This window comes from Neolamprologus brichardi, chromosome 3, assembly GCF_056152115.1.
Source record: "Neolamprologus brichardi isolate AB-2024 chromosome 3, ASM5615211v1, whole genome shotgun sequence".
NCBI lineage: Eukaryota > Metazoa > Chordata > Actinopteri > Cichliformes > Cichlidae > Neolamprologus > Neolamprologus brichardi.
Window position 1 is genome coordinate 9,423,908 of NC_142106.1, and position 24,024 is coordinate 9,447,931.

General features: G+C 41.8%; 1 protein-coding gene across 1 annotated transcript; it reads left to right on the forward strand.

Annotated features, from left to right (window-relative positions):
- Positions 1–20,120: 20,120 nt before the first annotated feature.
- Positions 20,121–21,527, forward strand: LOC148103406 (nuclear factor 7, brain-like). Its single transcript, XM_087838711.1, has one exon. It carries the CDS (start codon positions 20,121–20,123, stop codon positions 21,525–21,527), a length of 1,407 nt encoding a protein of 468 aa, XP_087694837.1.
- Positions 21,528–24,024: the final 2,497 nt, after the last annotated feature.

The window sequence follows — 24,024 nt, forward strand, 5'->3', positions numbered from 1 at the left end:
ACACCATGTTAAGTTCTGTGTGTTTGTCCTCTGTGGTTAACACTAACGAGTCTGTTTCTGAGAAAGAAAAAGAAGCTTCATCTCCTGGTGTTTGAACACAGAGGTGTTCATTTGAAATAGAGGAAGAAACACATGTGAGTTATTTGTAAGAGCATTTCTGTAAACTCACACAGATCAGAGACTGTTATCATATTTACTAAATATGCATTCAAAACTATTGAGCCAATATTTTCAACTTATATGCCTGAAACATTTTCAAATGATGAGCTTCCAACAATGAGTTAAACAGTAAGAGCATGTGGAGAGTTTGGAAAAATCACATTAAGAAAGAGTCATCAAACATTTGGATTCATTTTAATGAGCTCAGACTTGTTGAAAATGCAGAGGAGCTGGTTGTGAACTGAGCTTCAGTTTATTAAAGAGATTTTGTTCATCTGGATGGAGGTTTTTCAGTGGGAGAAATGCTTTGCCACTCATCCAACTTATTTCTCCGTCTCTCCAACCTTATAAACAGTACATTTTTATATCATTTATATATAATGACACTAGCACCACTGACTAACTTTTTGTGACTGTCTCAGAGTGACACTAAAAACTAGTTCATGCATTTATTACTTCCAGGCTGGACGACTGTAATTCATTATTATCAGGATGTCCTGAAAACTCCCTGAAAAGCCTTCAGCTGATCCAAAATGCTGCAGCAAGAGTCCTGACAGGGACTAGAAAGAGAGAGCAGATTTCTCCTGTTTTGGCTTCCTGTTAAATCCAGAATTCAAAATCCTGCTCCTCACATACAAGGTCTTAAATAATCAGGCCCCATCTTATCTTAATGACCTTGTAGTACCATATCACCCTATTAGAGCACTTCGCTCTCGCTCTGTGGGACTTGGATACAGTCAGTGTTTCTTTTTCACTCACTGTGTATTTATACCTCTCTACATTTAATTATTACTTATTATTAATCTCCAGCTCTCTTCCACATGGAGGACAAAATGTTCATCATACTTCACCCCAGCTGTTTTAATTGGGTTATATAAATGAAAAAGATCAGTTCATTATAAAGGCTGGAGTTTTAGAAACAAAGAAACAAATAACCTTTAAATAATTGATTTTTTGTTGCTCTTTGTTTGAGGTTTTTATGGCTGATGAAAAATTCTCACCATCCATCACTTATCCCAGCTTACCTGAAGTAAACATGAATCAATTTTAATTCTTTTTTTCACTTTATTAAAGTCGTAATAATTTAGAGAGCTTATATAAGATCTACATTCTTCGTATGATTTTCAGGTGTTGTCAAAAGTTCTAAACTGATCTACAGGTTACAGCACAAAACTTATTATTAATATACACACAATCATTTAAAAAATGGTGCACAGCTATGAATCATAGGATGCAGTTGCCTCCTGTTGCGTCAAAAAGGATGAAGCCTTGTTTCCTCTGCTGAAGGATGACATAAGCACTGAAGCACCTTTCTGTGGCATTGGGACAATTCAAACAGCTCTCATTATGGCTGCCACCCAACTAATAACAGGCCACTTGTCTTAGCTGGGAAACTTCCCAAGCAAGACTGAATATTCGACCGCACCCACAGGTTGCCATACACCCAGACTTGTTTTCACAACCAGGTTGAGAGCAGTGGAGTAAACATTTTCATTACAACCTGTTTAATAATGAAGACGTTTTTAGGCAAACATGTTTTGTTGTGTCTTATTTTTATAGTGTGTTTTTACCCTTTTTAGCAAACCTTATTCAATAGTAAAAAGCAGTGATTTGTGATTAAAAACAGGCTCTGTGATCATGTTATGTTAGGATTTTATTGTCTCCTGGCTGCTTTCAACCTGTTGTGTTTCTCACTGTCGTCACTTTGAGTTTGCAGTCACATAAAAGCTCGTTGTGGTATTTCATGTGGTCGTTTTGTGTCTCCTTCAGGTTATTTAGCATCTTCCTGAAGTCCTTTGGCTCTTCTGTTTGCTTTGTTATCATTTACATCATTCTGTCTGTAGGTGCTGAGTTATTTTTGTTAGACTATAAAATGCTTTTTTAAACCTTGCCCACCTTTACGGCCCCTCTAATGGATCCAGGATGCCACTTTCTCAATGTTATGAAAGAGCCCATCTGGAAGCACTCTATGTTTGATGTTGCTTTATTTCCCGTTTATTCTCTGTCGCATCAGGTTTCACAGAGCTGCACCTGAGGATTTCAGATCAGGTTCACCGATTTCAGCATCACTCATTGTTCAAAAGCTTAAGCTCTGTTTCACCGTGATGACAAGGAGAAAGGAGGTTTTTAAATCACAGAGACTTACTACATTTCAAAGGTTTCTTCTTATAGAAAAGCTTTTTTCACAGTTATTTTCCTTCTTCTTATTATTTTTTTTACATCTTTGAGCTCCTGTTTACATTTTTCTGTCATTTCTTTAATGTCTTAAAAACAAAGTACAAACTTAAGACACAGAGATGACAGAGGTTTCCACCTGATCCAGTTCAAATTAAAGGCAGAAGTTCAAAGACAGCAGCTGATGTGTCAGGAAACAGAACACAGAGCGTCAGTTTCTAACGCTACTGAAGTCCATGTAAGGCTGTGAAGGAAAGCACAATCTGAGCCTGTTGGGTGAAGAGTTTCTTTTAACCCTTCACTGCTTCCAGCTTTTTCATTTCTCCATTAATTAACTGAACATTTTCACTCACCGCTCATCTCGTCACAGGCTCATCGTTTACCCGTCTGTCCTGTAGTGTGTGTTCACGGCTGCACTGCACCGCTCTCCAAGTCACTGAGTTTGTGGGTGTGTCGTGTGGTTTTAGTTGGAAGTAGGCGTGTACACACACACACACACACACACACACACACACACACACACACACACACACACACACACACACACATTTACAGTCTGGGCAGAGAGCCAACACACAGTCAACGTGCTTCTTATTTTTCTGACTTCTTACGAATCTGCCGACAAAAACAGACTCACTTACATTTAAAGCTGCTTCCTCTTTGCAGCTCCACACCTGTGTGGGTCCACATACCAGTTTGAAACTGAAATCCAATTCTAAAAGTGGAAATGCATTTTAGTTAGGGGAAAGCACCAAACTGCTTACATGACCGAGTGAAGATTAACCAGAAATCCACTCTGAGAATTACCTGTAACTGAAGGCATCTTAGAGAAAAACGTCACACAACTCAGTCGTCCTCACCTCCACATCCACAGTGTGATATTTCTCCTGAAAAAAACCCAACACCTGAATGAATACCAAATAATGTAAATTGGTTAAAAAAATACAGAATTTTTAAAGTTACACTTTACAAAATGAAACATCCCTTTGATTGTAATAATGTCTCTTCCTCTTTCTTCTGTGTTTTGAGTCCAACTAATTTGCTAAGCAGCAAAAATATAAACGTGTTTGACTAACAGTAGTGATGTTATTCAAAGACGACTCCTATGAGGGCCGTGGGCTCTCTCTCTTCTTCTTGACCGTGAGAAATGACCACATGCGAGGAAAGCTGCAGGTGCATAAATGACCCACTGCAGATTCAGGGAAGTAGTTATGAAGAATAACTAGTTGCTGACTAACATATAAATAAAAACATATAAAAACATTGTTGTCCTCTGACCCAGTAATTAGACTTTTGTTTTGACTTTTTCTGGATTAAAGTGATGATTTATGTTCAGTTTGTATTATTTAGTATAAAGTATAATATTTTTTCCTGAGTTTATCTTTGCTTCTAGTCCTTTGGTTCCTCATAATGTTAGTGTCTTTCTGCATTTCCTGTCCTGTCTCTGTCATGCGGCGGCTGTGTGAAGGCAAGAGAGGACCCAAATGCACGGCTCTAGACACACGGGGATGAACTCAAAGGCAGGTCTTTATTAACAGGAACATAAGAAGTCATACAAAACTATACTGGGAGAAACTGAAGCTGAGGCGCTGGGAAGACACGGGAAATGCACACAACCTAGAGGGACGACGCAACACGGAGCAAAGGGACACTCTGACATAAATACACAGAAGGTAATGAGGGAAGTGGGAACACAGCTGAGGACAATTACTCATGACCGAGCGGGGAGGACACGAAACTGAAAATACTGACACCGAGATGTGGACCTTAAACACAACACAGTACACAGAGATGAGCAGAGAGAGAGAGGCAGAGAACAAGGATGAATACACGAGGGGATGAGGAGAACACAGAACACAATAACAGCATGGACACAGGGGGGATCCAAATACCAAACCAAACAATCCAATGAACATAAGGAACAAAATACAAAACCACAGGAAAACTGAGAACACGGTCAAAATGACCCAGGACCATGACAGTCTCAGGTTAGGTTTATGTTTGTATTCCTGTGTTTTCTCCCTTCTTGTCCCATATGTCATCCCACTTGTCTTCTGTCTGTCCATCCTTAGCCCCAGGGTCACGTTCACATGTCTTAGTCCTGCTCTCTGTGTTTGTTCATTCCTGTTTCATTTTGATCCAGCATCATCTTCAGTTTTGCTTCCTGTGTCACTTTACTCTGTAATGAGTCCCACTTGTTGGCCATCCTCTCCTGAGCCTGTGTGTATTTATGTCCTCAGTTTCCCTCGATTCCTTGTTGTGTCCGTCACTCAGGCTTTTCCCCTCTTGCCTGACTTCTTGTTTTTTTGTATTTTGTTGAGTTTTCAAGCTACAGCAATAAAGCTGCCGCACTTAGTTTAGCTTTTTGTCCTGCTACTGGATCCTGCCACACAGCCGGACTTGACAATATCAAATGTACAAACTGAGAACATTATCATTTTAGGAAACGTATTACTTAATTTTAAGTTCGATGGCAGCCACACATCTAAAACAAAAGTTGGGATGAGGGCTTAATAAAGAACGGAAAAGGAAGTGAGAAAAAGAAAATGGAGCGGAGAACATTTTGTGTAGTTACAGAGATGCCCCAAAGTCTCAAACCTCCCCTCATGTTTTTATATTTCATTAGGAAAATGGAAAAAAGATGCATTGATCCATTGAAACATATGGGAATACAGCTTGTACGGCAAAAAGAGAGTTTGTACAGTTATAACAAGCTACAACGTCAGTATTTTATTCTTCAGCAAAGCCTGAAATCTCTTTGGAAGCTTTCTTGTAAATTTATTCTGAGCAATAGTGTTATTTGTTTTGTTTTATTTATTTTTTTACATTTCCTGTCCAGTCCTTAAATCCTAGAATCCAGTCCCATGAATCATTAAAGCATAAAACCAGCTCCTAACACTGCTGAGGAGTGTCTGAAAGTCATGTTATCAGGAAGTAGGCAAAGATCCAGCAAACAGCTGACACATGACCTGACTGTAAACTGAAGCCTCATCAGAAATGGTCTCAGTAGAAAAATGTCTGCCAAGAAGTTGTCAAGGAAATGCGGCATGCCAAACTACACAAGTAAAACATGGTAGAGGCTCCGTCATGGTTTGCATGGTTGCATTTTAGCCAGAGGGGTTGGAGGCCGTGATAAAATTGATAGAATTATAAATGAATAAACATACGGTCGTTGTTTGAGCCACCGTGTAATACCTTCTGCAAAGAAACAGCTTTATTTTTCAGCATGACAATGAACCTAAACATACTAACAATGCAATAAAATACCTGGACACTATCGGTCATGGACTGGCCTCCCCAGAACCCGGAGCTTTATCGAAGCAGCGTGGGATCATCTTCACAGAGAACAAAAAGCACTTAAAACACCTGGAGAACTGTTCCTAAAGACGACTTAAAGACATTACAAGAGATCTGATTAAGAGAGTTCAGGTTGTAGAACAAAGGTGGGCGCACCAAATATGGCCTCTGAACCTGACTCTGGTTTTGCCTTTATGCTGTATTTTCATTAATGTTTGGACACGAGGAGTGGCTCAGGACTCACATTATTCATAAGTTTTCCAAACTATCATCAAGCACTTGGATGTTTGGCTGTAATCTTATCTTTTTACCTTCCTGTCATTGGTCCCATTGATGAGCACTGGGAGTTAACAGACAACGGTCGCACTCCTTTTATTCTCCTTTTATTTCAATTAACATACTTTTGATTCTTGATTGCAAACCTCAAACCCCTCCGGTCCAGCTCTCACAAAAACTTTATCAAAGAGGAAAAGATTTTTTTTTCCTGCGATAAGCACGTTTGTTCTGGTGTTTTCATCAGGGGCCAAACAGGAAGCTGCAGCGACGCTCTCTACACGTTCAGATAAGTCAGACAGTCGGACCTCTATAAAACCTGACCTACGTTTAAAACAAGGCAGTTCTCAGACTGACAGCCGACCAAAGGAAGCAGATCTTTGAACCAACCAACCATGGTCCTCGCCCTTCTCTGCATGGATCACAAATTCAAATTCAAATTCAAATTTTTATTTGTCACATACAGTCATACACAGTACGATATGCAGTGAAATGCTTACACAACTGCTCGTGACCTAAAGAAAAAAAGAAAAGTCTATGAATAAGATAGGAAATAAATATGAAAATTAAAAAGGGTCAATTTAACTAGGAAGGAATAAATAAAATATATAAGTTAAAGTTGAAAATAAAACAACTGTACAACAAAATACACAATACACAGTATAGAAATATATAAGAATGTATGAAGAAATATAAATATATATACACAATAACAGCAGCTGTGCAAGTATTAACTGGAAATGAAGGAATATAATGTCCAGTGTTGTGCAATCCACATTATTTAGTGTCTTGTGCAAATATGCTTAAAGTGATTTAAGTGATGAAGTGAAAATGTCCAGTGTGTGTGTAAGAACTATATGTGTGGGTCAGTCCTGTGTGGTGGTGTGATTGAGAGACCGTATCGCCTGCAGGAAGAAGCTCCTCCTCAGTCTCTCTGTGTTGGTCTTCAGGGAGCAGAATCGCTTTCCTGACCTCAGCAGAGAGAACAGTCTGTTGTTGGGATGGCTGAGGTCCTTCACCATCTTCCTGGCCTTGGTCCAGCACCGCCTGCTGTAGATTGAGTGCAGGTCAGGGAGCTCTGAGCGGATGGTGCGCTCAGCTGATCGCACAACCCTCTGTAGAGCTCGTCTGTCCTGCATGGTGCTGTTCCCGAACCAGGTTGAGATGTTTCCCGTCAGGATGCTCTCTATGGTGCAGGAGTAAAAGTTCCTGAGCACCTTGGAGGGCAGCTACAGGTTGTTTTACGATCTGTGACAAAATTATAAAAAATTCTATTCAATCTGGGAATTAACAAACTATAACTTAAGTGTGGCCTACAAAATGACTCAGAGCAATAAAATGTGTCCATCCTTCCAACCCGGTCAGGAAGATAAACATCCCAAAACAATGAACAGTCCCGGAGCTGAAGGACAAAAGCAATACACAGAATTATAAATGTGTCAAATGTTAAAAATAGTCACAATTTACATGCTTACTTAAGACCCTTCCTTAATAGAAACCACACCTAAACTAAGGCTACGTCCACACGAGCCCGGAGAGATCTGAAAACAGCGTTTTCGTCTGAAAATGCTCGGCGTCCCCACCATTGAGTTATGCATCCACATTGAGCACAAGTGTGAAATGCAAGGCCTGCCTCAGCTGGCGGGAAAATGTTGAGGAAAAGCACCGAGTTTTTTAAATGGACTAACAATGAGATGGAGTTGTTGCTGCGAGTAACACAAAAGTACAAAGTGGCAAAAGCGAGTGAGAGTTAGAGAGTTTGAAGAAAAGCTATCTGAAGCATGCACAAACTGATAGGGCTGTCAAAACTGAGAGCAAACAAAACAACTGCTGTACGATGCCCTCTGCTATCTAAGTTTAATAGGTCACATGACTGCATCACATGACTAAAACGTGTCATTGTTATCATTAGTGTAGACGTAGCCTAAGTCCTTGTTCTTATTTCTCTGCCTCACACACCTGATTTCATCTGAGCTCATCCTTTCACAGATCAAACAGGATCAGTTAGAGGTCAGAGGTCAACCACAGCAGGTTTAATGTGGCGTTTTTCTGTCTCTGTAGGGCTCTGAACTGTGAGGAGAGTTCAGCATATCCACAGGATCTTTCTGTTATCTGGATTCACACTAACATCATCAGTCAGGAGAAAAACAATCACACGAACCTGATTAGCAACTCGCTAAGTTAACCCTGGATTTTCCCCGGTGATGGCAACATCTGACCAACCACAGCCGTGGATCAGTGTACATACAGCAGAGCGGCAGATGTTACAAAGGAAGATAAAATTACAATATCAGAAAAGTATGAAGAGGTTAAACACACAATGAAGACTGAAAGTAAAACCCCTGCTGTAGACAGAGCAGCTGTGAGTGCTTTAAATGTTTATGCCAGTAAGATGGGAGAAGAGCTGCTATATCAATAAAGTTGAACCTGTTTGAAGCCTGGAATGAAAGCTGTGTAAGTTAACGGGCTCATCAATATCACATCTTAGATCAGATTAGTTGAAACTTTATTAATCCCTCGGGTGGGTTTAGGGGCGATTCTAGGATCAGAGCTTTGGATGGAGAGCTGCCCATCCAGTCAAGGTAAACTTTACTCGTCACGATGAGACGTCTTCCCCGTCTCTGTCAGTCCCTGCATCCTTAAATGTCTCCAGTTGTCCCGAGTTCCCTCTGACTGTCTCCTTGGTGCATTTAAACCCCTGTTCCTCTCTGTCCTCGTCGTCTGTTGTCTTCATCTCCGTTATCAGTCATCATAATTTTACCCTCTCTGTGCAAGTCTGCAAATTTTTATTAAATCATAAGATTTAATAATGCTGATAATAATGACTTGCAGTAGTCAAAAGTGTTGATATTAAAACCTAAGAATTTCAGGAAGTTTGTTTTACAAATAAAGCTCTGTGGTCTCTGTAGTTCCATCTTCTATAGACAGATGAACATCTATAGTCTCCAACCGTTAACCTCTCTGCTCTGTGTTGTTTTGCAGGGCTCGCAAAATCGCTAGCCCGACGTCCCGGGGCTAGCGATTTCTCCAGTCGGGCTACCAAAATCTATCTCTGCCCTGCCCGTCGGGCTATCTTATGCCGGGCTCACACTGTGTGATTTTGTCAGTCGCACGATTCAGCTCCTGCTCAAACTGCACGATTGACTCGCAGGGGTTATAAGTTTGTAGGTCACGATGCAGGTCTCACACTATACGGACCGATGCTCTGATGCGACCCGAGTGCTCAAACTGTGCGTCCATAAAATGAAGGTTATAACAGAAATTCTGTCGCTCACTCTCCCTCTCTGTCTTTCACTCACACAGACACACACCACCATCAACTTTGCTAAATTGCTAATGACAAACATGATCATGCAGCTGTGATTGAGCAGCAATGTCTATCCAACTATTTTCACGGCTGTTGTGGTCGTGATCATTTTGTGAGGCCACATTGAAAAGGCTCGGATGAGCTTTCCAAAGTTCTACAAGTGCCTCCATCGCTTGTGTCCAGATCACACGCTGCACTGCCGTGCTGCTCTGTGTTTTTCACTGACATTTGTGTTTGCGCGTGCGCAGTGTGAGAAACTGCAGCGACACCCTCACGACGGTCGTGAGGTGTCGACCAAGCGATTGATGATCGGGAGCTGGTCGTGAGGTGTTAATCGCTTCTCGTTACCCCACGTATACTACACGATGCACGACGCACGATGAAGGCCAAAATCGGGCCGATCGCCAAAACGGTCGCACGACTCAAAAATCGGCTCAAAATGGGCCAAAAATCGCACAGTGTGAGCCCGGCAATAGGAAGGAAAAACATATGTCAATGCTTTTGCATTCTTTCGGAAATGTATCTGGATAATTATGTCATTGGCATCGGTGAGCCAGAATTTGCGCTTGTTTTTTGCTTTCACTTTGCAGTCGCGCGAACTGTGTATAGAGAGCGACAGCACTGATTGGTGAGTGACGATAATTTGCGCACCAATTCCTCTGACATCGTCTTATCAATCGTTAGCCTACTATGCAAACATGACAAGTGAAATCTCCCACAGCTTAAACGTGTGAGAGGTTGATCGCGCAGAGAATTGCTGAGTGTTATGTGAGTGCGTGTGTAAAAGCAGCAGGATATATATTTTAGTTCTGCTGAGCCAAATAAGACAGGTCAGGGTGAAGAAGTGACAGCCAAAGAAAAGCTTACCACAAAACGGAAAAGTTATGACAAATCAGACTATAAGGCAAAAAGAAAGTGCAGCTTTATGGTTTCATGGACAAAAGAATTTCTGTGGCTGCAATATGACGAGCTAAATAACCAGGGCTGCACATAAGTGGTCCTCAGGTGCGCATTCGCTGTCAAAATAAAAAATGCGCACAAGATAAGAAGTTGCAACGTGTGTTTGTGTACATAAGATTTTCTGGAGGAGGACAGACATTTGTTTAGAACTCTTAAAGATGTCGAAGAAGCTCCTTTAAGCAATTACTTTGGTGTTCCTCCACCTCCAAAGAAATGTCAGAAGGAGTCCGAACCACAAAAGAAGCGCGTATTCTCGGAAAAGTGGTTGCAGGAGGTGAGCTTCAAACAAATGATGAACGCACAGAGATGTGGTGCAGAATGTGCCGTGAAAATCCCACTCTAGTGGACAAAAACAGCCTTTTATATGGACGCAAACGCGCGTTGCAACTTCTTATCTGGTGTGCATCTTTTATTTTGACAGCGAATGCGCACATGCAGACCACTTATGTGCACCCGTGTGAATAACAATGTTCTGCCGGGTGTGTTGTTGGTTTTCCCTCGATTTCTGAGTCGACAAGCGCCTTTGTTACTGGGACCAGTCATTTTAAGAAAGGCCCCCATTAGAACCCATGAGAAATGCATTATTGCTCAGTCCGCAATATCTTTCCCAGAACCAACACCAATTGCAAATAACATACTAAAAATAAACCTGAGACATCTGTTTAGAACAGCTACTATGTTGCAAAGAGTGAACTACCACTGGCACAATTTAGCAGTCTTTGCAAACTTCAAAAAGCAAATGGCCTAGATCTTGGTTCCACTTGCCTCTTACCTGTGACTTCAGTGGAAATTTCAAATTCAGGATCTGAAACAGACTGATTCATGTTCACAGTTCTTACAAGTTCATAGAAATTTCTGTTCAATTAGAACCAAGTATTTGAGTTGATGATTGTAATTTTTATACAATGTTGTAATTTGTGTTTTTTTGATTGTTTTGTTTCCTTTACAATATTATACTTTAATGTATAATATTGTAAAGGAAACAAAACAGGAAACAAAGCATCAATGAAAAAAATTGCTCTCTTTTTTATTCGGGCTACTTAAATTTATTTTGGGCTACCAAAAACTGAAGAGTCCCTGCCCGAAGGGCTACCAGGGATTTTGAAATTTTGCGAGCCCTGTTTTGTCTTTTAGATCAAAAAAACACCACGGAGGACACACAGAGAATGGATCTCTAGTCCTACTTGTTGGTCTGTCAATTTTTGCTGTGCTTCTTGTTACTGATTTTGTTGTTTTTCTGATCTACAGAAAACATAAAAAGAAGCAGAATCAGGATTCATAGCAGCCTCCTGTTGAATTGCAGGCTGTTTGAAATGTCTCAGAGTTTTTCTCCTGCTGCTGTTCAGACTCTCAGTGTTGTCAGTGAACATTCAGGTACAGACAGATGATCTGATCATCCAGCAGACAGACATCAAACACGTCCAGAGTTGGTTTGATGATAAATTTCTCTGATTATCATCAAACCTGTTCAGACTGTGTCAGTGTGTCTCTGTCTGTCAGAGACTCTGTGAACTACAGAGTTTGTTCATCTTCACAGTTTTTATAGGATTTGTTGATGGGAATTTCTTTTGGCTTCCAGCTGCTCATCTTATTGTACTTTTCTGTAGCATAGGTTTTCATATTTATGTCCTGTATTTGGAAATTACAGGATTTGTATTTTCAAACAATTTTTTTTTCTGTTGATAGAGATTAAAAAAAAGTAACTTCAGCCTGTGAACACAAAATATTCCTTTATATAACTCATATTAAAACAAATTCAAGTCTCACAGAGATGAAAAAACTTAGAGAAACCTGCTGTATACTGTGGGTGTAGTTCAACACACAGTCAATCATTAGCTGGCTTGACAAACCTACATTAAATCTCCAGCTGCAGATGGTTTCAGAAAGGTTATCGATGTCTGTTCAGCTTTCTGCTCAGACTCCTGTCTGCATTCACATTAAACTTGTTTTGCAAGTCATGTGACCCTTCTTCCACACAATAACAGTTGTTATCTGTCACGGTTCTGGGTCAGGTTGACCCAGTATTTTGAGTTGTTATGTTTTGGTGTGTTTTTGCATTTTGGATTCTTTTCTTATGATGATGATGATGAATCTATGTTTCAGTTATTCTTGTTTAGGGATTCGTTTGTAGATTTTGTGTTCTCATGTTTTTTGCAGGTTTAGTTCAAGTTCCATGTGTCATTTTCTGTCTGTCTCTCAGTGTCGAGTCTGCGTCTTTGTGTGATGGTTTCTTGTTCCTGTTTTATTGTGAAGGTCTGCGTCTCATGTGAGTGTTCAGTTTTACCTCTTGTCTCGTCTCGTTGATTACTCCCAGCTGTGTTCCCCACCTGTGTGTAATCTCCCTGTTTCTCTGTGTGCATTTAAGTCGCGTCTTCTGTCTTGTAGTTGCTGGTCCGTCTGTGTATCCACTATGTCTCACCTGTGTGTTCTCCCTGCTGGCCGTTGTCCTCATTCAGGTTGGTGCTCTGTAGTTTAGTTGTTTCCAGTCTAGTTTAGTTCATGCTCCATTTGCTGTTTGTCTATATTTATTTCATATTTAATAAACCACCTTCACACCTTTACAAGTGCCTGCGTTTGGATCCTCCTTTATTATTTCCACACGGCTCACTCTACTCGCCGTGACATTATCAGATGGTGATGAGAAATATTTTAACCACTTAGCACACTCTCTGTGCTGCTGTTTATTTCTAAGGTGACGGCTGCACATTAGAGCTGTGGATCTTTACACTGGACCCCTTTAAACATTAAACTTTATGTCCCACAGCCTGATAACAGAGATGTGTAAATCACTTCAGTTTGTCTCAGGTGAAATTAGTTTTATTGATCGAACAGCTTTACCTGGTGTTTGTTCTGTGTTCTAGTAACTGCAATTTTTGTGTGTATGAGACTTGACAGCAGATTAGAATCAAGTACAGCAACATTTATACATTCTCCAAATAACATATGCACATGTCCATAACATTAAAACCAGAGATGGGCAGTAATGCGTTACTTGTAACGTGTTACGTTTGATTACTTGTAATGCGTTACTGTAATCCGATTACTTTTTTCAAGTAACGAGTAAAGTAATGGATTACTATTGCAAAAAAAACCCGTGATTTTTTTGCGAGAAAAACAGTGACGTAAGCGAGTGCGACGTTCGTGACAACAGCTGTGTGCAGATCAACAATGGATAATATATCGAGTGCGGAGAGAGTATGAGCGTGCAGCGTTTAAAGCGTGGAAGTACTGACCTTACTTTGAGTTTGATTCCATAAAAAGTGACAAAAACATTAGTGTCCGTTGTGCGTGGGAAGAAAACTTCTTTTTACAGCGAAAAAAACCCCTAAACTTGCAAATGTACTTGTATATTGTTCACATGTTGAAATAAATTACTAATTAAATTAATTAATTAATTACACTGCAGACTTCTCCTACAACTCCACCCAGTGCTTCCTGCAGTAGTCCTCTGATGACTCTGCAATAGCCGGCCTCGTCACTGATGGGGACGACAAGGAGTACAGAGACTTTGTGGACTGGTGCCAGCGGAACTACCTCCAGATCAACACTAATAAAACCAAGGAGCTGGTGGTAGACGTCATCCCTGAGCAGCTCCTTCAGTGGCTGCAGCACCCTACTGGTGTTGGCCAGAGGGGCCGATGGCGCGATATGGCAGCCTCGCTTCTGTCAGTCTGCCCCAGCTGTGACTACCACTGTAACTTGCCTTCACCAGTGTGTGAATGTTAGAGTGAACCAACTGTAAAGCGCTTTGGGTGCCTAGAAAGCGCTATATACATGCAATCTGTTATTATCATTAAGAGCATTTCTTTAACCTCTGACAGATCAAAGACTGCTATCATATTTACTAAATATGAAAATATACTTAATAACTCACTTCTTTAATGTTCTGTGCAATTAACTAACATTCGGTTCCTCACAGCTTCATTCAGCTGCTCTGAGAAACTGAATGTTAACCTTTCAGTTCCTCCTTTATCAGGTCTGTTTATCTCACATTTGACTTCATGTTAAACTATTTTAACATGAAGTTAAAATAACCTGAGCAGTAGCTGAAAACACTCTGAGTGTTTCATATAAAGATTTGTGAGTGGCAGCAGTTTCATGTCTGTTCTCAGCTGTTCTGTCTGCAGTGACGTCCTCTGTGTGTGTTTTACTGTGCAGACACTGATCCAGCTGCAGTTTACTCAGCAGTGAGTAAACACAGCAGGAACTATGTAGGTCCTCCAGAGTTGGGAGAAGCCATCCAGTAACCCTGTGGAGCTCCTTTTTCTGTGCAACAGCAAAACCACACACAGAAGCAACATGTTAACATGTGGAGCCATGGTATGGGGATCTTCTTGAGGACCCTCAGGAAAGTCTCTGCTGTGTCATCTTAACCAGCTCTGTGGTGTTTAGACCCTGGGTCATTTCTGCCTGAGGTAAACTTACAGAAACAGGAAGTCCTGACCCTCTCTTTGTGGTTCCAGCTGTCTGTTACTTTTCTTCTTGAAGTCAGTGATCAGGTGGTTTGTCCTGGACACTGTGGTGTCATCAGGGTTCATCAGATGATAGAGCAGGGGCTCAGCACACAGCTCTGTGAGGATCCAGTGTTGAGCTGCAGAGCTGCAGAGCTGTGTCGGTCCAGTGTGGGGACTAAGTAACGCGTTACAGTAACTACGTTATTATTGTGGTAACGAGCACGGTAACTAGTTATTATGACAAAATCAGGAACGCGTTAACCGTTACTGGGATTTAGATAAGGTCGTTATTTGTTACTTTGTGTGGTGGCTATCACGGAGCTTCCACAGATTCATTAACATTAGCAAGTGGTGGAGGCAGCAGGTGGAGGAGGGAAAGGGGAGGAGGAGAGACCCGAGGCGGCCGCCGGTCCGAGCGTCAGGTGAACTGAACTTCAGGTAAGAAGTTATGACCTGCAGTCTATCAGGGTCAGATATAAACCAAGACGTCGTCTACTCTTCACTGAAGTAGTCCACCAGTCCAACCACTGACGTCCAGCTGCTGGTCTCTAACTGGTCCCCCCCAGCACCTCAGAGCAGAGGACATCCACATGTTACAGAGATTTTTATGTGTTTCACTTTCATTTCTCTCTCAATTCGACTCACACAAGTCAAACAATGTATTCTATAGTTTACTTACATTTTTAAAGTGCGCTTTACTGAAAAACCATCACTGTGTGTTTGATGCTGAAGAGTTTTACTTCCTTACTCAACAACAAATATACCAGGAAGCAGCTGACATTGGAAAAACAAACAAACAACAGATTTAAAAGTTGTCAGTTTCTGGTAGCAGCTTAAATGTTTTCATGAGTAGAAACAATTTTTTTCTCCTTTTTGTATTTGTTTGTTCAAAACAAAAACAGCAAAAAAAAGAAAAGAAGCCTAATTACAATGTTACAATTACCAGTAAAAGAGGAGAAAAACCGGCTTCTGTCACCACGTGGTCGCCAAGTTTTGTTTTCTTTACTTCATTCCTCCTCCTGGAGGAGAAGCTCAGTATAAATCTGCTGCCATCTACTGGTTACACTGAGTGTTACAGCAGAGCAGCTGCTTTATCAATGAAAAAAGGACAAGAAACCAGCGTTACTCTGCCATCCAGACAGTGGCAGTCCTTGCCTGTTTGGCGCCCCGGGCGAACACTCCCTCTGCCCCCCCCCCCCCCCCCCTCACACAAACACACATAAAACATATTAAGGATTATACATTAACATAAAACTGTTGTCGGAACCATACTGAATTTCGCCAGAGAAACACACACATATGAAGAGAGAGAGTATACATAGTATGCAAACGGCTACCAAACAGCCATCATAATTCGTCATACAATGAGAACAGGATGAATCAACAACACTCGAACAACACTCCCTCTGCCTTGTCCATCTTGGTTTTAATTTTGCACTCCAGTATGAACACAAATCCCCCAACTCGAGGATCACCACAACATAACCGAACACACCTACACCTTAGTTCACAGATTCACTTTATTTCTGAGATTTCACACAACCCAGGATTCAGATCATGAATACATAATGGGCTTGGATTTACAACATTATAAATGAAATGTGCTCTATCTGGAAGCAGCCGGCCCCCCTCCCCTTTCGATGGGTTGTTTGTGAGACTTTAAATCATCAAATTGTAAATTTTAAATTGTTATTGATCCCTTTACCCCGAGTCCTAAAGTGTATATTTATTTTCTTACTCTTCTTATATTTATTGTTTGTTTACTTGCACTGCTGTAACTGGAGCCTCGTCGTCTCGTCTCTCTATATACTGGACTGTATGTAGCAGAGATGACAATAAAGTTTATTTTGACTTCAGCAGCGAGCAGGCGCACCGAGGGCTCTCGCGCTCACTTTTCATGTATAGATTTTGAAAAAACATCGGTGCAAATTATAAGTCTGTATTATAATGTCTGGTGTTTTCATGTTTGTTGGTTTGTTTTTATTTTCTTTTATTTTGCGAGTTGGTTATTAGACGCTGCTCCAGCCAGCCAGTGAATCCCCCGCCGCCCCGCCCTCTCCTCCCTGTGCCGCAAGCAGCAGGCGCACCTCGCAAACGGAGGGCGCTCTTACTCCCAGCAAATGGGCGATAGAAAACCGATCGGTGCCTGTACCATTCCCAATAATCGCTGGCTGACGTCGGGGCAGCAAGACAACGAGCATTTTTTTTTTTTTGCCGATGCCCGTGATGCCGCCCCCCACCACGATGCCGCCCCGGGCAACCGCCCGTGTCGCCCGTATCTAAAACCGCTACTGGCTGTGTTTGCTTTATTTTAGACAAACACACCTCCTCCTGGTTCTACCTCCATCACTCTCTCCTCCTCTTCTCTCTGTGTTGTTGCCTGTTGGATCAGTCTATGTTGTGGTTCAACTGGTGTTACTGGTTCTGCTGGTGAGACGATGTGTTCACAGGAAACTTGAAGGTTTGTACATATTCATTCTTATTCATCGTGGTATTTTGTTTCCATTCTGTCATCATAATTTGGTCCATTTAGATTCTTAAATCATAAAAGTGTTTACTTTAACTCATTTCAGCAGATGGAGAAGATGACATCACCAGTGACATCACATACAGTGTTGTGAAATCATCAAATCATCAACAACCTCCAGTCAAAGAAACCAGAGATGGAGGTTTGTGTGTTCACCCAGGTGTCATCCACATACCTGAACCAATGACTTGGTGGTGTTTCAGGGTAGGATAGCAAAGCCCTCTTTTCCACGTCTTCCATATACAAGTTACCCACAATGGGTGAAACTGGGGAGCCCACGGCACACCCATGTTCCTGCCTGTAGAACTGACCCTTGTATGTGAAACAGGTGGAATTAAGACACAGTTTCAAAAGCAAGCACATCTGGTCCAACAGCCTTGTCTTGTTCTAACTACTTCAGACAGTCTGTCACCCTCGTCCTGTGACCACTTCCTGGGTCTCTTTCAGTCTTCAAATATAAAGTTTTTACAGCTTATAGATTTTAAGTTCTGCTCCAATCATTTGGGTAAAGATAAGAAACACTTTGATGGCCTATAAGTGAAAGTGAAAACATGATAAATGAATAATATAATTAATAATTAATAAATAATTATATTTTTTTGATAAGTGAAGTTCACTGAACTGAAAGGAAAATTTGGTTTGATGATGGTTGACATGTTTTCCAAATGGAAGTTTTTCCTCTAGTAAGGAGATACAGGTGCAGCAGAGCATTGCTGGAAGAAATGATCCCAAGGGTGGAATCTCCTGAGAAATCTTCAGAGACCCAGCGAGAAGTAGGGACCATAGCTGACAGCCCAGGCAGGGGTTGAGGTCAAAGGTCATGCTGTTTGGGGACCTACTGGTCATCATGAGAAGATTCTGGAACCACAACAATGACCATAAAGCTGCATTGGATGGAGAGCTGTGCCACGGGGCTTTCCAGAGGTAATCACGAGGAGATTGTGGACAACAGATGGAGATCTGAAGGATGAGGGGAGCGTTCCAAGCTCCAATCGACCGTGCAGAGAGGAAGTTCAAGGATGGCATCATTATTCTGTGAACAGAAACCAGAAGCTATGGTGGTGACGGGGAATAACTGACAGCAATTTCCTATGAACATCACCTAATGCTGTGTCACTGTGCTATGCATACTTTGACACTCTGAAGAGGGTCTTCCTTTGTGTCATTGTTGTTGGATAAACGTGGCTATATCTGTTTTAGGCTAAGTGCCTTTTGTTTAGATAGACTGCTGGACTTTCCAGACCAATAGGTTTAGGGAAGTCATTTATGGGGTCATACTCTGACCCCCCACACACACACCACACACACACACACACACACAGTATTCTTTGTTCACATGTATACCTATGTAAGATGTTATATGTTAATGACCCTATGCATATTCATGTAACCACAATAAAAGGAGTGCTATGGGGAACCTGGCTGAGAGTCTGACGGAGGTCAAGTGGTGGAACGACACTTGGCTCCAGGCAGGTCTCCCTCATGCATGAGTAACATGAAGAACTTTGCCTACTTTGGGTCTTGCTTTGCTGTGTAATTATATTGTCTTCAACGTTCCAGCGAATAGGTTTAAGCTACAAACCTATCACTAACTGGTATGTTTGTTATACCCATGTCTGCATACATTTGGACTCTGGTCATATGGACAGTGATAGAAACAACTGGAAGAGACATTTATGAAGCTCTGAGGAACTCAAACCACTCTGCATGTGTGATTTACACACCTGGAGGAGATGCACCACAAAGCTGGAATGATTTTGCAAATGTTAATTTCTATGTTTGACTATTAACATTCATTTGCTTACTTGGAGGGAACGATGCTCGTCACAGTTCTCTCCCTCATGCACGAGCAACACAAAGAGCTCTGGTGACTTGCGTCTTGTTTTTGCCATTGTAGTAGAATTGTCTTGGCGTTCCAGCAATAGGTCTGTGCTAGATGAACGTATCAGCAACCTTCAAACACGTGTGGAGAATTCATTATTTCTTTGAAAGGTTTTTGACTAAATAACAGAAAAAAGAAAGTAAGAGAAAGAGATGTCAGAGTTGAGTGTCAGTAACACAAAAGTAACACTCAGTTTCATGCAGTGACTTTTACACAACCAGATCAGATGAACCAACTCACACTAAAACATGCACTTTGCTGCACTCTTTACACTTATTTCTTTTCTTTCTGCTCTTTTATATATTTTGTAAAACCACAAAAAATATTTTATATCAGCAGCAATTTCTCTCAAACTGCTGCATCACAGCTTTCATGCTCTGACCTGCATGTGAAATGAGAGAAAAGCTCTTTATCAGTAACTTTTACAACTTCTGGCAGGTTAATGTCTGAACTTTGGAGTGAAACACACCCTTAGTTACAAGAAATAACACCACAGTCTGTAACTAAGTGAATCCACCTTAACACCACCTGTGTGTGTGTGACTGCATTACACTCCCACTGCTGGGAACCTGAACAAGAAGCAGAACAAAGTCTGAAATAGAAGCTGACAAACAGCTGCACCACCGAGTGACACTTTATTTTATAAACTTCACAACAGGTTTCATGTTGTGACCTGTGGAGGTGAAAAGACACAAAACCTGTTTTACAGCTTTTGAGCTGCAGGCAGGATTGAAACACACCTTAGTTAAAAGTCAAACAGCAACATTTGTCTCCTCCCCTCACGTCACTCAAATGTGACAAACCAGGAAACAGGAAGTTCTTCGTCCTCAGTAAAGAGAGACGCACAGACGATCAGACTGAGCTCAGACCAAACTAGCAGCTTCCTCTGAGTGAGTCCAGCTACAGGAGAGAAAAGTGGAAAACTCCAACACTGCTGCTTCAAGCTGCTGACGCTCCACACACTGAAGGTGAGTTTGAGCAAAAACACGACTCAAAGGAAGTTTCAGTGAAGGTGGTAGAGGAGGGAGGGGAGCCAGGACTGACTGTACTTCCTGTCTGCTGTTTTCAGCTTCACTCACAGACTCAATGGCTTCCAGATCAGAGGAGGATCTCTGCTGTCCGGTCTGTCAGGAGGTCTTCAGAGATCCTGTTCTTCTGTCATGTAGCCACAGCTTCTGTAAAGACTGTCTGAAGAGATGGTGGAGAGAGAGACCAACACACGAGTGTCCAGTTTGTAAGAGAAGATCTTCAAAGTCAAAACCACCTTTAAATCTGGCTTTAAAGAACCTGTGTGAGTTGTTCTTACAGGAGAGAGATCAGAGAGCTTCAGAGGCTCTCTGCAGTCTGCACTCTGAGAAACTCAAACTCTTCTGTCTGGACCATCAGCAGCCAGTGTGTGTCGTCTGCAGAGACTCAGAAAAACACACCAATCACAGATTCAGACCCATCGATGAAGCTGCACAACAACACAAGAAGGAACTTCAGGAAACTCTGGAGCCCTTAAAGAAGAAGTTAACGGTTTGTGAAGAAGTTCAAGTGAAGTTTGATCAAACAGCAGAACACATTAAGGTCCAGGCCCGACACACAGAGAGGCAGATTAAGGAGCAGTTTAAGAAGCTTCAGCAGTTTCTAGCAGAGGAAGAGGAGGCCAGGCTGGCTGCACTGAGGGAGGAAGAGGAGCAGAAGAGTGGGATGATGAAGGAGAAGATGGAGGCTCTGAGCAGAGAGATAGCAGCTCTTTCAGACACAGTCAGAGCCACAGAGGAGGAGCTGAGAGCTGAAGACGTCTCATTCCTGCACAACTACAAGGCTGCAGTGGAAAGAGTCCAGCGCTGCCCCCTGCTGGATGATCCACAGCTGCCCTCAGGAGCTCTGATAGACCAGGCCAAACACCTGGGCAACCTGACCTTCAACATCTGGAACAACATGAAGGACTTGGTCTCCTACACTCCTCTCATTCTGGACCCAAACACTGCTCATCCAGAACTCATCCTGTCTGAAGATCTGACCAGTGTGAGAGGAGGAGGAGAGAGGCAGCAGCTTCCTGATAATCCAGAGAGGATTGATGGATTAACCTGCTCTGTCCTGGGCTCTGAGGGCTTTAACTCAGGGACTCACAGCTGGGATGTTGAAGTTGGAGACAGTACATGGTGGATACTGGGTGTGTTAGCAGAATCTGTGCAGAGGAAGGGAGACATACAGTCTGGATTATGGACAATATGGTTCAATAGAGGTAAATACTCAGCATGTTCACCATTAACTGGATCCACTTCTAGTGTCACTGTTCTCTCAGTCCAGAAGAAGTTCCAGAGGATCAGAGTGAATCTGGACTGGAACAGAGGAAAGCTGTCGTTCTCTGATCCTGATACTAACACACACATACACACCTTCACACACACTTTCACTCACAGGATGTTTCCATTCATTTTAACTGTTGATAAAGTGAAGGTGTGTCCGTTGAAGGTGTCAGTGTCAGTGCAGCAGATGAGTTGAGGATGATGATATTTCTAATGTTGTTTCCTGTCAGTGAATTGAAGCTGTTAAACTGCAGCTGTCCTCCTGCTGCCTCGTTGTTCCAAAGCTCTTTGTTTCTCTTTTAGTTCTCACTGTTTCTTTCTGTTTCTGCTGTCCACCTTTTCACATGGAAAATCATTTCACTGTTTCTCACTGAATGACTCCCCAAACTAGATTTGAAATTCTATCAAGTTTCTAATCATTACAAGTGATTCATGTTTCTATTTGATGTGTAAATGGAGATGATTTCGTTTGCTGGGATATGGACTGACATGTGTTGAATGGGAGGAGCAGTTTGTTGTTGTCTTCTTGTCTGTTTATGACAACAATAAATCTATTGTTGAAACAATGATTCATGTTTAACTCCATATATGAAATGTTTCTGATCTTTGAATTCTGTTTGATTAAAGACTTTCTTCATGACACAAATGAGATTTCAGTGTATTAATAGAACTAAATAAGCTCAGAGTTGAAAGGCTGGAGTATTATGTACGTGCTTCACTGTCAGGATCTTCAGGGGGATTCAAAGGGAAACATCAAAGATCTAAAAAATAATAAAGATACTAAACACACAGGTCAAAGGTCAGAGTCACAGGAATTAGGAAACAGTTCAGTTTCTTCCGTTTGAAATGTTTCAGTTTCTTTGCTTGATCAGTTCACACTTCTCTCTGTGAACGACTTCAGTGCTTCGTCCATGACTCCTGAAGGTAAAGGGCCCAAAGAGCCAATCAGCAGCTCTGAAACAGGAAATATGACTCATGGAGAAGTTCACAACAGTTTCAGCTGCCAATTGTACTCATCACCATGGAGACTGATGCATCAAATCTAAATAAAGGCTGGATGGAGGCAGAGTGAGTGTTGTAGATGCTGCATTTTGAAGCCTCAGTGTTTAAATTGTGTCCACAGCCATGTAGACAGAGTGGGTGGATTTGCTTCTAGAAGGACTTTGTTGCAGCTCTACAGCAGGTATTTGTTGTTGGATGACATCACATTCAGCAGTGCTGTGACTGAGCCATAAATGTCAGGGCTCAGACGAGGCCCACACATGCGTGTTTGTCGGTACACACAGTTAAGATATGGAACATGTGAACATGAGACATATGAAGAGACTGAACAGATAAAACGTCCTTTATATCCATCAGTGACTTGATGGAGATTCTTGCTGCAGTGTGTTTGGGTTTGGCTGATAACACTGGTCCTGCATGTTTCCTTCATGCTCTGTGGTAAAAGTGCATCAGTCTGCAGCTCTGTGGTCGTCCTTCTTCTTTTTCTCAGAAACTTCCTGATTTCTTTGTTCTCACTGTTTTGCAGAGGTGTTAAGATTAAAAATAAAAACTGTGAAAAGTTGCTGCTATTTATAAAAAGACACCATTTAATGTTTTTAATAAGCTTAAAAGAACAGAATGAAATGTCTCCATCGCTGTAGTGTAATAATATCACAGCACTGTTGCAGTAATTTTAATGTGTTTATTGCACAGAGACTGATTCAGCTGTGGTCTACTCAGCAGTGAGAACTGAAGACGTCCGTTATGGACAAACAACCATCAGAACAAGGAGGCCCAGGTACAGCTGCTCTTTATCTTTGACTGTGGACAGAGACAAGCTAGCTGCTCCCCCTGTTTACAGCCATCATGCTAAGCTAAGCTAACCAAACCACATTGTGACTCAAGCCCAGAGCTCAGACTTCAAAGACATCAAACGTCTCATCTTTCTGTCAAAACACAAAACAAAAAGATTCCTTGTAAAGTTGACCTCTTCCTTAAACTGTCCATTATAGCGTGGTCTTCCTACTTATCTTGACACAATACTCAGTCACGTTGCCTGCTGCAAACTTAAAAGAAGTCTGACGAATGAAGTGAAATTGTGCTCTAAGCAGAAGTGATTGTGAGCGTGTCTGAGGTCACGGTGTGTGTGAAAAGGTATCCAGCTGGGGCAGACATGATTCTGCAGGTCAGCTGCCCAGTGGACAAAAAGAAATAAAATAGTTGTGTGGATGACATATGAATGATAATACGAAGAGTGTTTGGTGTTTCTCAGCCTGAAACAGCTGTAATGCTACTTTCTGTTTTGGAGAAAGGACAGTTAAAAAAAACAGAGAGAGAGATGTGTGTTGTTTTAAGCAGTGATGAGAATAATGAAAATGTGATGAGAGAGCAACACAAAAGTATAAGTACAGGGATGAAGCTCTTTACAGGAAGGGTCAGAGCAGACTCTACCTGCTGAGGCAGCTGAGGTCATTTGGAGTCCAGGGAGCGCTTTTAAAGACCTTCTATGACTCTGTGGTGGCATCTGTCATTTTTTACAGTGTTGTATGTTGGAGCAGCAGTTTATCTGCAGCTGAGAGGAAGAGGTTGGATAAACTCATCAGGAAGGCCAGCTCTGTTCTGGGATGCACCCTGGACCCAGTGCAGGTGGTGGGAGACAGAAGGACTCTGGCCAAAATAACATCTCTGATGGACAGAGTCTCCCACCCCAT

Excerpts from the sequence above, each read along its gene's own strand:
- LOC148103406 (XM_087838711.1), top strand. The coding sequence starts at position 20,121 with ATGGCTTCCAGATCAGAGGAGGATCTCTGCTGTCCGGTCTGTCAGGAG.